This window comes from Pristiophorus japonicus, chromosome 5, assembly GCF_044704955.1.
Source record: "Pristiophorus japonicus isolate sPriJap1 chromosome 5, sPriJap1.hap1, whole genome shotgun sequence".
Classification (NCBI taxonomy): domain Eukaryota; kingdom Metazoa; phylum Chordata; class Chondrichthyes; family Pristiophoridae; genus Pristiophorus; species Pristiophorus japonicus.
This window is the reverse complement of record NC_091981.1, coordinates 302,954,111-302,969,945: the sequence shown is the minus strand read 5'-3', so window position 1 is coordinate 302,969,945 and position 15,835 is coordinate 302,954,111. Positions and strand designations below refer to the sequence as shown.

General features: G+C 51.8%; 1 protein-coding gene across 2 annotated transcripts in view; it reads left to right on the top strand.

Annotated features, from left to right (window-relative positions):
- Positions 1-15,835, top strand: part of LOC139264787 (poly(U)-binding-splicing factor PUF60) — a 179,663-nt gene that overhangs the window by 49,091 nt on the left and 114,737 nt on the right. For both annotated transcript variants that reach the window (XM_070881926.1, XM_070881925.1), the window contains 2 exons: positions 7,212-7,402; positions 13,436-13,577. In XM_070881926.1, the coding sequence (XP_070738027.1) occupies positions 7,212-7,402; positions 13,436-13,577 (333 nt within the window). The remainder of the gene's footprint in view (positions 1-7,211; positions 7,403-13,435; positions 13,578-15,835) is intronic.

Sequence of the window (15,835 nt, the reverse complement as noted above, 5' to 3'; positions counted from 1 at the left end):
ATGCAGCCACTGTCCCGTTTCACCTCCCTCAGCACCCAGTGATTGCCTCATCTCAACACAAAGCCAGCTACCATTCCGGCAACTCTTGACTGCTCGATAACTGCTGCTGAGGGCGATGCTTCCAATTGGAGATGAAACAACTGCGCGACCCGCTCCTTTCCGAAGTGCCTCTCGAAGAGTGTGGAGTGCGTAGGGTGCTGTTCAAATGAGATGGGGACAGTGCAAGGAGGACCCAGGAAGAGACACTGCAAGGGAGCAGTGGAGCCTATCTCGTGAGTGAGCAAGGTAATGGAAGGTTGAACAAAGGTGAGAAAAAGAGAGGTAAGAGTGACGATTGTGATTCGTGTCTTTTGTAGTGTGCACTCGGTAGTCTGACTCCTGCACGGGGGGGTCGGTCGTCTGACCTGCACAAGTTCACTGGGGTCAGAGGATCGCACGTTCTGGCCATGAATGGAAAGCAGGAACATTTTTAGTTGGATGTAACCCTTCAATTCCAAATTATGGGTTAATAGTGTGTATGTGTACGCACCTATGTTTGTGTGTATACACGCCTTTGTGTGTGAGCGAGGCAATATAAAGTAAAGGGTACAATTCTAAAGAGGATGCATGAAGAGAGACCTGGGGGTATATGTGCACAAATCGTTGAAGGTGGCAGAACAGGTTGAGAAAGCGATTTAAAAAAAAAAAAATACGGGATTCTGGGATTCATAAACAGAGGCATAGAGTACTAAAGCAAGGCAGTTATGATGAACTTTTCTAAACACTGGTTCGGCCTCAACTGGAGTATTGTGTCCAATTCTGGGCACCGCACTTTAGGAAGGATGTGAAGGCCTTAGAGAGGGTGCAGAAAAGATTGACCAGAATGGTTCCAGGGATGAGGGATGTCAGTGATGTGGATAGACTGGAGAAGCTGGGGTTGTTCTCCTTGGAGCAGAGAAGGTTGAGAGGAGATTTGATCGAGGTGTTCAAAATCATGAGGGGTCTGGACAGAGTAGATCGAGAGAAACTGTTCCCATTGGTGGAAGGGTGGAGAACCAGAGGACACAGATTTAAGGTGATTGGCAGAAGAACCAAAAGCGACATGAGGAAAAACTTTCTTGCGCAGCGAGTGGTTCTGATCTGGAATGCTCTGCCTAAGAGGGCGGTGGAGGCTTTCAAAAGGGAGTTGGATAAGTAGCTGAAGGAAAACAAATTGCAGGGCTACGGGGAAAGGGCGGGGGAGTGGGACTGGCTGAGGTGCTCGTGCAGAGAGCCGGCACGGGCCCAGTGGCCGCCTGTGCTGTAACCGTTCTGTGATTGTGTGTGCCTGCCTGTCTGTCCACTACTCATTACTGCTGCTGAGTTATGTGTGTAATATTTGTCCATGTAATTGCACTCTTGGTTTGAATTGGTCGTGTAGTGGTTGAGAAACTGGACTAGCAACCAGAGGTTGAGTGCTCATAATCACGTATTCAATATTTTGCCAATTGTGTTACGCCTCAACAGTTTCAAGTCACTAATTCCACTTGTGTTGTCCATAACAATTACACAGTACTAATTCCACGTTACCCTTAACGCAGCCACTTGTTACCCTTAACAATAACTTGCATTTCTATCGTGTCTTCATCATGGTAAAACATCCCAAGGTGCTTCACAGGAATATTATCAGACGTGAGATATTAGGACAAGTGACAGGTTTTAAAGAGCGTCTTAAAGGAGGAGAGAGGCAGAAAGGTTTAGGGAGGGAGTTACCAGAGATTAGTGCCTCATCATCATCATAGGCAGCCGCTCAGAATCGAGGAAGAATTGGTTCCACTCTAAAAGTGAGTCATTAGGTGGTTAAACAGTCCAATACGAGAACCAGGAAATTGGCGATGCACAGGAGCCCAGAATTGGAGGAGCGCAGAGATCTCGGAGGGTTGTAGGGCTGGAGGAGGTTGCAGAGATAGGGAGGGGCAGGGGCCTGGAAGGATTTGATCACAGATAAAAGAAAAGTTAAAATTGTGGCATCGCCAGATCGTGAGCCAATGTGGGTCAATGATCACAAAGAGCGATTGGTGAACGGGACTTGGTGCGAGATAGGATATGGGCAGCATTGCTTTGGATGAGCTGAAGGTTTAGAGGAGATTTGAGGGAAATATTTTCACCCAGAGTGTGTGGTGGAACTCACTGCCTGAAAGGGTGGTCACCACATTTAAAAAGTACTTGGATGTGCACTTGCAGTGCAGTAGCCTGTAGGGCTACGGACCAAGTGCTGGAAAGTGGGACTAGGCTGGATAGATAGCTCTTTGTCGGCCAGCGTGGACACGATGGGCTGAAATGGCCTCCTTCCGTGCTGTAAATGTCTATGATTTACGGAGGGTGCAAAGTTGGAGAGGAGATTGTTTCAATAGTCAGATCTAGACAGAACAAAGGGATGGGTGAGGGTTTCAGCAGCTGATGTGTTGAGGCAGGGGCAGAGACGGACGATGTTACGGAGGTGGAAGTAGGTGATCTTGGAGATGGAGAAGATATGGGGTCGGAAGCTCATCTCGGGCTCAAATAGATCGGCACGGTTGTGAATAGTCTGGTTCTGCCTCACAGATGCTCGGGAGAGGGTTGTAGTCGGTGTCTAGGGAACGCAGTTTGTGACGGGGACCGAAGACAATGCGTTTGGTCTTCCCGATATTTAATTGGTGTCAGCACGTCCTAATTCCACTCGTGTTACGCTTAACACACAAAACCTCATCTCCCAAAGTACGTTTTGCTTTTGCATCTAACTTTCCATTAACCCATTCTTGCCTAGTTTTATTTAGCTGAGCCTTAACGGGCAATGACTGCATGAAGTAATTGTGTGTGGGAGGGACGCTGGGGGATGTGATGAGATGCTGTGAAAATGCAGGATCTATTATTTTGCACGTCTCAGGGTGAAGGATGAGAGTGCTAAGGAGTTCATTTCATATCAAATCTGGTATTTGCATTGTGCAGGTTAAATCCCTCTACAATGGGCCCACATTTTGGATCTGACTGCCATTGAATACACTGGCTCGATAACCTGCCCATGTGAAAGAGGAAGTTAACTCAGTGAGATTGTCCAATTAATGCCAAATTATAGGCCACTTTGTGCTGCGCGTTCTTGTTGCCTGGGAACTGGTTTTATTCCAGCTGCTCCTGTTTCACTGTGTGACACAGTTGGGGAGAGGAGATTTTTATCCTGTTTGTCTGGGCTGAATTTGAATTCTGGTCCCAGAGGTGAAAGGACAGCCTGATATTTAAAACCCCTCCCTATGCTTGACCTGGAAGGTCATTGTTGTTGTAATGAAACTGAACTGGGTTTAGGGGCAAATCGCTCGGGTCACACACTGGAGAGTGTGCATTTATGACAACGTCTCTGTAAAGCATTCTGTGAAGACTGTACCGTTGATTTTCACCACTCTCGACTCGGAAGTGGTCAGTATATGAAAAGCATCTAATAGAAATGTGAGATGGAATTGCATCTGAGAACTGTGCCATTGAGTTCAATTAAATCTTGTCTAAAATAGCGGCTCGACAATACGCTTAAAACCCAAGGGACTGTGATCCATACAGACAGGGTTTAAAGTCAATGGTGTGTGACCTTTGTCAGAGTGTAAAGATACTGTGAGCCTGGGGTAGGATGGGCAGCTGCAGTTAGTCACCCACAGCATCAGCTGCCTGGTACATGACACTTGGCATTGAATGACTTGCATCTGATGAGTTGAGAGGAATGTGTGATCAGTCCAGCAGCAGATGAAATGCTACCTTGTCCCTGGCTTGGTGTTCACTTGTATTTCACAGTGTTACTGCCCGCTGGCCCGTAACCCACCACTCATCGCTACATTACCGGGGCACGGTGGCAAAACGTTGCTACAGTGTTCCCTTCTGGTTGCTCACGTTGTCTCTGCGCTTGCTGACTTGCTGGACTCGCGCTCCAAGTCGGCCCAAAGTCCGTCCAAGTCCGCGTGTGTTTTAAGACGCCTGTAGTCCAAGGCCAGCACGGCCCGGTCTGGGTAACGGAACTCTGCACTTTCTGAACAGTGCGGAGATTGAGTGTTGGAGCTGGCACTGAGGAACGGCAACAAACAAGTGGGGAACAAGGTAAGATGCACTGTTGTAGATTGAGCAGAGATGGTGTGGATGGGCGAGTGTGCAAATGGGTGTTGGAAACTGCGTTCCTGAGCTACTGCGGGGGAGTCGGGAGAGGTGTGTTGGGGGGGGTGGGGGGGTGGGGGAAGGGTTGGGGGTGTGTGAATAGTTGGTTGGGGGGGCGGTTAGGGGTGTGAATAGTTGGTGGGGGGGTGTGTGAATAGTGGGTTGGGGGTGTGTGAATAGTTGGTTGGGGGGCTGGGGGTGTGTGAATAGTTGGTTGGGGGGGGGGGTTAGGGGTGTGAATAGTTGGTGGGGGGGTGTGTGAATAGTGGGTTGGGGGTGTGTGAATAGTTGGTTGGGGGGCTGGGGGTGTGTGAATAGTTGGTTGGGGGTGTGTGAATAGTTGGTTGCGGGGGGGTTGGGGGTGTGTGAATAGTTGGTTGGGGGGTGGGGGTGTGTGAATAGTTGGTTGGGGGGGGCGTTGGGGGTGTGTGAATAGTTGGTTGGGGGGTGGGGTTGGGGGGGGTGTGAATTGGTTGGGGGGGGTGTGAATAGTTTGGGGGGTGGGGTTGGGGGTGTGAATAGTTGGTTGGGGGGGTGTGAATGGTGGGGTTGGAGGTGTGTGAATAGTTGGTTGGAGGCGGGTTGGGGGGGTGTGAATAGTTGGTTGGGGGGGTATGAATAGTTGGTTGGGGGTGTGTGAATAGTGGGTTGGGGGTGTGTGAATAGTTGGTTGGGGGGGTATGAATAGTTGGTTGGGGGTGTGTGAATAGTGGGTTGGGGGTGTGTGAATAGTTGGTTGGGGGAGGTTGAGGGTGTGAATAGTTGGTTGGGGGAGGGGTTTGGGGATGTGTGAATAGTTGGTTGGGGGGTGTGTGAATAGTCGGTTGGGGGAGGTTGAGGGTGTGAATAGTTGGTTGGGGGAGGGGTTTGGGGATGTGTGAATAGTTGGTTGGGGGGTGTGTGAATAGTTGGTTGGGGGGGTGTGTGAATAGTTGGGTGGGGGGGTGTGAATAGTTGGGGGGGTGTGAATTGTTTGGGCGGTGGGGTTGTGGGTGTGAATAGTTGGTTGGGGGGGTGTGAAATCGTTGGTTGCGGGGGGGTGTGAATGGTGGGGTTGGGGGTGTGTGAATAGTTGGTTGGAGGGGGGTTGGGGGTGTGAATAGTTGGTTGGGGGGTGGGGTTGGGGGGGTGTGAATAGTTGGTTGGGGGGGGGTGTGAATGGTGGGGTTGGGGGTATGTGAATAGTTGGTTGGAGGGGGGTTGGGGGTGTGAATAGTTGGTTGGAGGGGGGTTGGGGGTGTGAATAGTTGGTTGGGGGGGTGTGAATAGTTGGTTGGAGGGGGGTTGGGGGTGTGAATAGTTGGTTGGGGGGGGGGGTTGGGGGTGTGTGAATTGTTTGGGGGGTGGGGTTGGGGGTGTGAATAGTTTGGGGGGTGGGGTTGGGGGTGTGTGAATAGTTGTTTGGGGGGTGGGGTTGGGGGTGTGTGAATAGTTGGTTGGAGGCGGGTTGGGGGTGTGAATAGTTGGTTGGGGGGTGGGGTTGGGGGGGTGTGAATAGTTGCTTGGGGGTGTGTGAATAGTGGGTTGGGGGTGTGTGAATAGTTGGTTGGAGGCGGGTTGGGGGGTGTGTGAATAGTTGGTTGGGGGGGTGTGAATAGTTGGTTGGGGGGGGGTGTGAATGGTGGGGTTGGGGGTATGTGAATAGTTGGTTGGGGGGGGTGTGAATGGTGGGGTTGGGGGTATGTGAATAGTTGGTTGGAGGGGGGTTGGGGGTGTGAATAGTTGGTTGGAGGCGGGTTGGGGGTGTGAATAGTTGGTTGGGGGGTGGGGTTGGGGGGGTGTGAATAGTTGCTTGGGGGTGTGTGAATAGTGGGTTGGGGGTGTGTGAATAGTTGGTTGGGGGGGCGGTGGGGGTGTGTGAATAGTTGGTTGGGGGAGGTTGAGGGTGTGAATAGTTGGTTGGGGGGGGGTTTGGGGGTGTGTGAATAGTTGGTTGGGGGGTGTGTGAATAGTTGGTTGGGGGGTGTGTGAATAGTTGGTTGGGGGGTGTGTGAATAGTTGGTTGGGGGGTGTGTGAATAGTTGGGTGGGGGGGTGTGAATAGTTGGGGGGGGTGAATTGTTTGGGGGGTGGGGTTGTGGGTGTGTGAATAGTTGGTTGGGGGGGTGTGAAATAGTTGGTTGGGGGGGGTGTGAATGGTGGGGTTGGGGGTATGTGAATAGTTGGTTGGAGGGGGGTTGGGGGTGTGAATAGTTGGTTGGAGGGGGGTTGGGGGTGTGAATAGTTGGTTGGGGGGGTGTGAATAGTTGGTTGGAGGGGGGTTGGGGGTGTGAATAGTTGGTTGGGGGGGTGTGAATAGTTGGTTGGAGGGGGGTTGGGGGTGTGAATAGTTGGTTGGGGGGGTGTGAATAGTTGGTTGGAGGGGGGTTGGGGGTGTCAATAGTTGGTTTGGGGTTGGGGGGGTGTGAATAGTTGGTTGGGGGTGCGGTTGGGGGTGTGTGAATAGTTGGTTGGGGGTGTGTGAATAGTTGGTTGGGGGTGTGTGAATAGTTGGTTGGGGGGGGGGTGTGCATATTTGGTTGGGGGGTGTGTGCATATTTGGTTGGGGGGTGTGTGAATAGTTGGTTGGGGGGTGTGTGAATAGTTGGTTGGGGGGTGTGTGAATAGTTGGGTGGGGGGGTGTGAATAGTTGGTTGGGGGTGTGTGAATAGTTGGTTGGGGGTGTGTGAATAGTTGGTTGGGGGGGGGTGTGCATATTTGGTTGGGGGGTGGGGTTGGGGGTGTGTGAATAGTTGGTTGGGGGGGGCTGGGGGTGTGTGAATAGTTGGTTGGGGGGGCTGGGGGTGTGTGAATAGTTGGTTGGGGGGTGTTGGGGGTGTGTGAATAGTTGGTTTGGGGGTGTGTGAATAGTTGGTTGGGGAGGTGGGTGTGTGAATAGTTGGTTGGGGAGGTGGGTGTGTGAATAGTTGGTTGGGGAGGTGGGTGTGTGAATAGTTGGTTGGGGTGGGGGTGTGTGAATAGTTGGTTGGGGTGGGGGTGTGTGAATAGTTGGTTGGGGGGTGGGGGTGTATGCTGGGGTGAATTGAGCTGAGCCCATGGCCCGAGCTGGTTTGATTGAACACTGAACCTGTTGCCTCTCTGCAGAGTATGAGAAGGCCCAGTCCTCACAGGATGCCGTGTCCTCCATGAACCTCTTCGACCTCGGTGGCCAATTCCTGCGTGTCGGTAAAGCGGTGACCCCCCCTATGCCGTTGATGACGCCCGCGGCGCCTGGTGGATTGCCCCCCGCAGCAGCAGTGGCAGCGGCCGCTGCAACAGCCAAGATCACGGCTCAGGTGGGTAGGAGGCCCGTTTCAATCGTGATACTCCAGCTGGCTCCCTGTGGCATCGCCTTTGGCAGCGTCCTTGTCGAGGTCAGAGCAAAGGGGGTCTGTGCCAGTGAGGGCAAAATCAGCAGTCCCTTTCTGAAGGGAATAAAGAAAGGAAAATAGATTGAGTGTGAACTAGTGAGAGATGCAAAAACAGACGGTAAAAGCTTCATTTAAAAAGGAACAGATTAGCAAAAGTAAATGTGGGTCCCTTACGGGCTGAGACAGGAGAAATTTTAATGTGCAATCAGGAAATGGCAGTGAAATTAAATAAATACTTTGTGTCTGTCTTCACGGAAGACACAAAATACCTCCCGGAGTTAGTAGAGAACTAAGGGTCGAGGGAGAATGAGGAACTGAACGAAATTAGTATTAGTAAAAAATAGTACATGGAGAAATTAATGGGACTGAAAGCCGACAAATGCCTTGGAACTGATGGCCTACGTCTTAGGGTTTTCAAAATGATGGCTATAGAGATATTGGATGCATTGGTGTCATCTTCCAAAATTCCATAGATTCTAGAACGGTTCCCGCAGATTGGAAGGTAGCAAATGTAACCCCGCTATTTAAGAAAGGAGGGAGAGAGAAAACGGGGAACTACAGACCAGTTAGCCTGACATCAGTAGTAGGGAAATGCTAGAATCTATTATTATGGACATGGTAACAGGACACCTAGAAATTAATAATAGGGCTGGGCAGAGGCAATACTGATTTTATGAAAGAGAAAACATGTTTGAAAAATCTGTTCATTTTTTGAGGTTGCGGCTAACAGAATAGATAAGGGGGAACCAGTGGATGTGGTGTGTTTGGATTTTCAGAAGGCATTCGATAGGGTGCCACACGAGGTTATTAAACAAAATTGGGGTTCATGGGATTGGGGCTAATGTACTAGCATGGATTGAGGATTGGTTAACGGACAGAAAACAGTAGAAATAAACGGCTCATTTTTGGGTTGGCAGACTGTAACTAGTGGGGTGCCGCAAGGATCAGTGCTGGGGCCCCAGCTATTCACAATCTATATCAATGATTTGGATGAGGGGACCAAATGAAGGTATGAGGCGTGAATTGGCTAGGATAGATTGGCAAATGATACTAAAGGGATTGACAGTGGATGGGCAATGACAGACATTTAGAGACCGCATGTACAACAATTGTACATCCCTGTCTGGCGTAAAAATAAAAAAGGGAAGGTGGCTCAACCGTGGCTATCAAGGGAAATCGGGAATAGTATTAAAGATTGGCCAGAAATAGCAGCAAACCCGGGGACGGAGAAATTTAGAACTCAGCAGAGGAGGACAAAGGGTTTGATTCGGGCAGGGAAAATAGAGTACGAGAGGAAGCTTGCAGGAAACACTAAGACGGACTGCAAAAGCTTCTATAGATATGTAAAGAGAAAAAGGTTAGTAAAGACAAACGTAGGTCCCCTGCAGTCAGAATCAGGGGAAGTCATAACGGGGAACAAAGAAATGGCAGACCAATTGAACAAGTACTTTGGTTCGGTATTCACTAAGGAGGACACAAACAACCTTCCCGATATAAAAGGGGTCAGAGGGTCTAGTAAGAAGGAGGAACTGAGGGAAGTCCTTACTAGTCAGGAAATTGTGTTGGGGAAATTGATGGGATTGAAGGCTGATAAATCCCCAGAGCCTGATGGTCTGCATCCCAGAGTACTTAAGGAGGTGGCCTTGGAAATAGCGGATGCATTGACAGTCATTTTCCAACATTCCATAGATTCTGGATCAGTTCCTATGGAGTGGAGGGTAGCCCAATGTAACCCCACTTTTTAAAAAAGGAGGGTGAGAGAAAACGGAATTATAGACCGGTCAGCCTGACATCGATCGTGGGTAAAATGATGGAATCAATTATTAAGGATGTCATAGCAGAGCATTTGGAAAGAGGTGACATGATAGGTCCAAGTCAGCATGGATTTGTGAAAGGGAAATCATGCTTGACAAATCTTCTGGAATCTTTTGAGGATGTTTCCAGTAGAGTGGACAAGGGAGAACCAGTTGATGTGGTGTATTTGGACTTTCAGAAGGCTTTCGACAAGGTCCCACACGAGATTAATGTGCAAAGTTGAAGCACATGGGATTGGGGGTAGTGTGCTGACGTGGATTGAGAACTGGTTGGCAGACAGGAAGCAAAGAGTAGGAGTAAATGGGTACTTTTCAGAATGGCAGGCAGTGACTAGTGGGGTACTGCAAGGTTCTGTGCTGGGGCCCCAGTTGTTTACATTGTACATTAATGATTTAGACGAGGGGATTTAATGTAGTATCTCCAAATTTGCGGATGACACTAAGTTGGGTGGCAGTGTGAGCTGCGAGGAGGATGCTATGAGGCTGCAGAGTGAGTGGGCAAATGCATGGCAGATAAAGTACAATGTGGATAAATGTGAGGTTATCCACTTTGGTGGTAAAAACAGAGAGACAGACTATTATCTGAATGGTGACAGATTAGGAAAAGGGGAGGTGCAACGAGACCCGGGTGTCATGGTACATCAGTCATTGAAGGTTGGCATGCAGGTACAGCAGGCGGTTAAGAAAGCAAATGGCATGTTGGCCTTCATAGCGAGGGAATTTGAGTACAGGGGCAGGGAGGTGTTACTAAAGTTGCACAGGGCTTTGGTGAGGCCACACCCTGGAGTATTGTGTACAGTTTTGGTCTCCTAACTTGAGGAAGGACATTCTTGCAATTGAGGGAGTGCAGCGAAGGTTCACCAGACTGATTCCCAGGATGGCGGGACTGACATATCAAGAAAGACTGGATCAACTGGGCTTGTATCCACTGGAGTTCAGAAGAATGAGAGGGGATCTCATCGAAACATTTAAAATTCTGACGGGTTTAGACAGGTTAGATGCAGGAAGAATGTTCCCAATGTTGGGGAAGTCCAGAACCAGGGGTAAGCCATTTAGGACAAAGATGAGGAGAAACTTCTTTACCCAGAGAGTGGTGAACCTGTGGAATTCTCTCCCACAGAAAGTTGTTGAGGCCAATTCACGAAATATATTCAAAAAGGAGTTAGATGTAGTCCTTACTACTCGGGGGATCAAGGGGTATGGCGAGAAAGCAGGAATGGGGTACTGAAGTTGCATGTTCAGCCATGAACTCATTGAATGGCGGTGCAGACTCGAAGGGCCGAATGGCCTACTCCTGCACCTATTTTCTATGTTTCTATGCAATATATCCAAGTTTGCTGATGATACAAAGCTCGGTGGGAATGTAAGTTGTGAGGTGGATGCAAAGAGGTTTCAAGGGGATATAGACAGTCTCAGTGAGTGGACAAGACCATGGAGAATAGAATATAATGTGGAGAAATGTGAAGTTATCCACTTTGGTCGGAAAAATAGAAAAGCAGAGTATTTTTTAAATGGTGAGATTGGGAAATGTTGGTGTTCAGAGGGACCTGGGTGTCCTTGTACACCAATCACTGAAAGTTAACAGGCAGGTACAGCAAGTGATTAAAGCAAATGGTATGTTGGACTTTATTACAGGAGGATTTGAGTATAAGAGTAAAGACGTCTTACTGCAATTATATCGGGCCCTGGTGAGACCACACCGGGAGTATTGTGTACAGTATTGGTCTCCTTACCTCAGGAAGGATATACTTGCCATAGAGGGAGTGCAACGAAGGTTCACCAGACTGATTCCTACGGTGGGGGGATTGTCCTATGAGGAGAGATTGAGTAGACTGGGCCGATATCCTCTGGAGTTTAGAAGAATGAGAGGTGATCTCATTGAAACATACACAATTCTTACAGGGCTTGACAGGATAGATGCAGGGAGGATGTTTCCCCTGGCTGGGGAGTCTAGAACCAGGGGTCACAGTCTCAGAATAAGGGGTCGACCATTTAGGACAGAGATGAGGAGAAATTCCTAACTCAGGGTGGTGAATCTTTGGAATTCTCTGCCCCAGAGGGCTGGGGAGGCTCAGTCCTTGAGTATATTCAAGACAGAGATCGAAAGATTTTTGAATATTGAGGGAATCAAGGGATATGGGAATAGTGCGGGAAAGTGGGGTTGAGGTGGGAGATCAGCCGTGATCTTATTGAATGGTGGAGCAGGTTTGAGGGGCTGAATGGCCGACTCCTGCTCCTAATTCTTATCTTACGTGTTAAGGTATGTGTGTAAACTAGGCAAGGTTGGTTTGCAGACTGGGTATGAAAGAAGGCTGAGGGCTGACCGGATAGAGGCCTTTAAAATTATGAAGGGATTTGATGGGGTAGATGTAAAGATGTTTCCACTTGTTGGGGAGTCCAAAACTAGGGGCCATAAATGTGAAATGGTCACTAATAAATCCAGTCAGGGAATTCAGGGGAAAGTTCGTTACCCCAGAGAGTGGCGAGAATGTGGAACTCTCTGCCACAGGGAGTGGTTGAGGCGAATAGCACAGATGTATTTAAGGGGAAGCTGGCTAAGCACATGAGGGAGAAAGGAATCGAAGGATATGTTGATGGGGAGGAGGCTCAGCTGGAGCATAAACACCCCCATGGGGTGGAGCAGTTGGGCCGAATGGCCTGTTCTATAGTTTTATGTTGCAGGAACTATTTAACATGCTTCGGAGCAGATTTTATGCTCGCACCTTTGCCCTCCCCCCAAAGGGACAGGCTGACTATTAGGTCACTTGGGTGTCAACCACGATCCGATTCTCAGAAAGGAAAGGTTGGTTCAGCTCATCATAGGCAGTCCCTCGAAGCGAGGATGACTCGCTTCCACACCAAAAAGGGATGAATTCACAGGTGTTTCAATGAAAGACCTAATATTCCCGATCCCGAACTACATCCTGAAGGGTGGAAGATGCCTGTGTGTGGATTTTTTTAACGTGGTGACCGTTGCACACCAGCCACCACACGGGCTTGACAGAGCTAGGTCTTGGTCCAGTGGCAAGGATTACCCAAGACGACTGGAGACCAGCTCTGTTGCACGGACCTGGTGCACTCACATATCGCAGTGTGGGCTGACCCGTGCTGTCCCTGTGCCCACGCCTCTCCTGGGCCCCAGATTCACGCCTTTCCCAGGCCCCGATCACTTCCCTCTATGGACTCTTGCCGTTCCTTCGCCCCCTCCTGCTGTGCCTGCCCGCACTGCAACCCGCGACCTGACTTCGCAGCCGTTGCCCTCCTGCAACGGCACACGCTGCTCCCTGCAGTGGTATGGCCCTGGCATGCTGATGGTGTTGCAGGCTGGGACTGCGCCGATTTCTGGGCTGGGCCGCCGCACGCTGCTCCCTCCAATGGTTACGGTCCTCAAAGCAGCCTGTCATGGAGACTGCTCCTACACAATGTCTCTGTAATGTGACCATCCAGCAGGTGGCCAGCTTAAACACCACCACATGGCTATTGCAAGGGCTCGGGAACAGTCAGGGGCTCGTAACTGTGGGCTCGTTCAGTATTGGCCCCCATCAGGCGCATCGCACTTCAATACTGCACTCTTAACGGTCACGTGGTCTAGGACCATCCGGCCTGTACGCAACACTCCCTCGCTGAGGTGCTCGCTCCAGATATAGCTCACAGTTGGAAAGACACCCGAGTCTGTGATTGTACTGTTGGCTCTTTTTCCAAGAGGACACAGTATAAACATTTCAACCTTAAGATGCTTGTGAAATTCTAGTGGCAAACTGTCCCCAATCCTGGCTGAAGGGTCAGTGATTGAACATACTGGTCACCCCCTCGCCCTCTTGCATTCCCGAATCTAGGGAGTTCCCCCTCTTGCCTCCCCTCGTGTGGGAGAAGGCTGCTCACTACCTCGCTGGGGTAGGATGTACCCCTCAGCCTCAATCCGAGCTACTGCACCTAGTTTTAATATCTGGGCTGTTACTGCCTCAGCCCAATTACAGCAGGCTTCAGCACCCATTTGCAACATTCAGGATTATGGGGGTGTTGAGGCTGGTATGTGTGCATTATTTGAGTGTTTAAAAAATGGAACTGTTGAGCAGACTGTCCTATAAGCGGTTGTACAAATAATTCCCTTTACTCCTAACGCTGTGTATTTTGCTCCCTACAGGAGGCTGTGGCTGGGGCAGCAGTGCTCGGTGTTAGTGGCCTCTCAGCACCAGGTCTAGTTACTCCGGCACTGACCCTCGCACAGCCACTGGGGGCCTTGCCACAGGCCGTCATGGCAGCCCAAGCACCCGGTGTCATAACAGGTCAGTAACGCACGAGGTTCTCCAACAGTCTGGCTGGAGGGGGGTGGGGGGGAAGAATGGAAGTTGGATTATCGGGGGAGGGGGGTTTAAGTCGGCTCTGATTTTAAAAACACTTGTACAAAGAGGGTAGAAGGACACCTTATTGAGCAATAAAAGATGTGCCCACGACAAACTATCCCTCCTGATTGTTGGCGCCTTGCTCTTTATACCTGAGCATAAAGTTGCTGATTGGGAACGTCCGGTGCAAAGTCATGCAGTAAACCGAAGGGCTGGTGTCATTGAGGGTGTCCAATAAATGGCAACCAAGTGGGCCAGCTGTACTTCTGAACAACCCAGGAGCGAATTGGTGCACAGTCAGCATTGATTGGGGTCAAGGTGGCTCCTGGGTCCAGCTTTTCAGACCACTCACCCCAACTTACCATCCAGCTCACCCCTAACCCCAGCGTGTCCCCACTGACCATCCAGCACACCCCCACTGACCATCCAGCTCACCCCCACCCCCAGCGTGTCCCGACTGACCATCCAGCTCACCCCCACTGACCATCCAGCACACCCCCAACCCCAGCATCTCCCCACTGACCATCCAGCACACCCCCAACCCCAGCGTGTCCCCACTGACCATCCAGCTCACCCCCACCCCCAGCGTGTCCCCACTGACCATCCAGCTCACCCCCACTGACCATCCAGCTCACCCCCACCCCCAGCGTGTCCCCACTGACCATCCAGCTCACCCCCACTGACCATCCAGCTCACCCCCACTGACCATCCAGCTCACCCCCACCCCCAGCGTGTCCCCACTGACCATCCAGCTCACCCCCACCCCGAGCGTGTCCCCACTGACAATCCAGCTCACTCCCACTGACCATCCAGCTCACCCCACCCCCAGAGTGTCCCCACTGACAATCCAGCTCACTCCCACTGACCATCCAGCTCACTCCCACCCCCAGCGTGTCCCCACTGACCATCCAGCTCACCCCCACCCCGAGCGTGTCCCCACTGACCAGCTCACCCCCACTGACCATCCAGCTCACCCCCACCCCCAGTGTGTCCCCACTGACCATCCAGCTCACCCCCACCCCCAGCTCACCCCCACTGACCATCCAGCTCACCCCCACTGACCATCCAGCTCACCCCCACTGACCATCCAGCTCACCCCCACTGACCATCCAGCTCACCCCCACTGACCATCTAGCATCTCCCCACTGACCATCCAGCTCACCCCCACCCCCAGCTCACCCGCACTGACCATCCAGCTCACCCGCACTCCCAGCGTGTCCCCACTGACCATCCAGCTCACCCCCACCACCAGCATGTCCCCAGTGACCATCCAGCTCACCCCCACCCCGAGCGTCTCCCCACTGACCATCCAGCTCACCCCCACTGACCATCCAGCTCACCCCCACCCCCAGCGTGTCCCCACTGACCATCCAGCTCACCCCCACCCCCAGCGTGTCCCCACTGACCATCCAGCTCACCCCCACCTCCCGCATCTCCCCACTGACCATCCAGCTCACCCCCACCCCCAGCTCAACCCCACTGACCATCCAGCTCAACCCCACTGACCATCCAGCTCACCCCCACTGACCATCCAGCTCACCCCCACTCCCAGCATCTCTCCACTGACCATCCAGCTGACCCCCACCCCCAGCATGTCCCCACTGTCCATCCAGCTCACCCCCACTGACCATCCAGCTCACCCCCACCCCAGCTCACCCCCACTGACCATCCAGCTCACCCCCACTGACCATCCAGCTCACCCCCACTCCCAGCATCTCCCCACTGACCATCCAGCTGACCCCCCACCCCCAGCATGTCCCCACTGTCCATCCAGCTCACCCCCACTGACCATCCAGCTCACCCCCACCCCAGCGTCTCCCCACTGACCATCCAGCTCACCCCCACTAACCATCCAGCTCACCCCCACGGACCATCCAGCTCACCCCCACTCCCAGCATCTCCCCACTGACCATCCAGCTCACCCCCACTGACCATCCAGCTCACCCCCACTGACCATCCAGCTCACCCCCACCCTCAGCGTCTCCCCACTGACCATCCAGCTCAGCCCCACCTCCAGCCTGTCCCCACTGAACATCCAGCTCGTCCCCACTGAACATCCAGCTCACCCCCAGCCCCAGCGTGTCCCCACTGACCATCCAGCTCACCCCCACTGACCATCCAGCTCACCCCCACTGACCATCCAGCTCACCCCCACCCCCAGCTCACGACCACTGTCCATCCAGCTCACCCCCACTGACCAT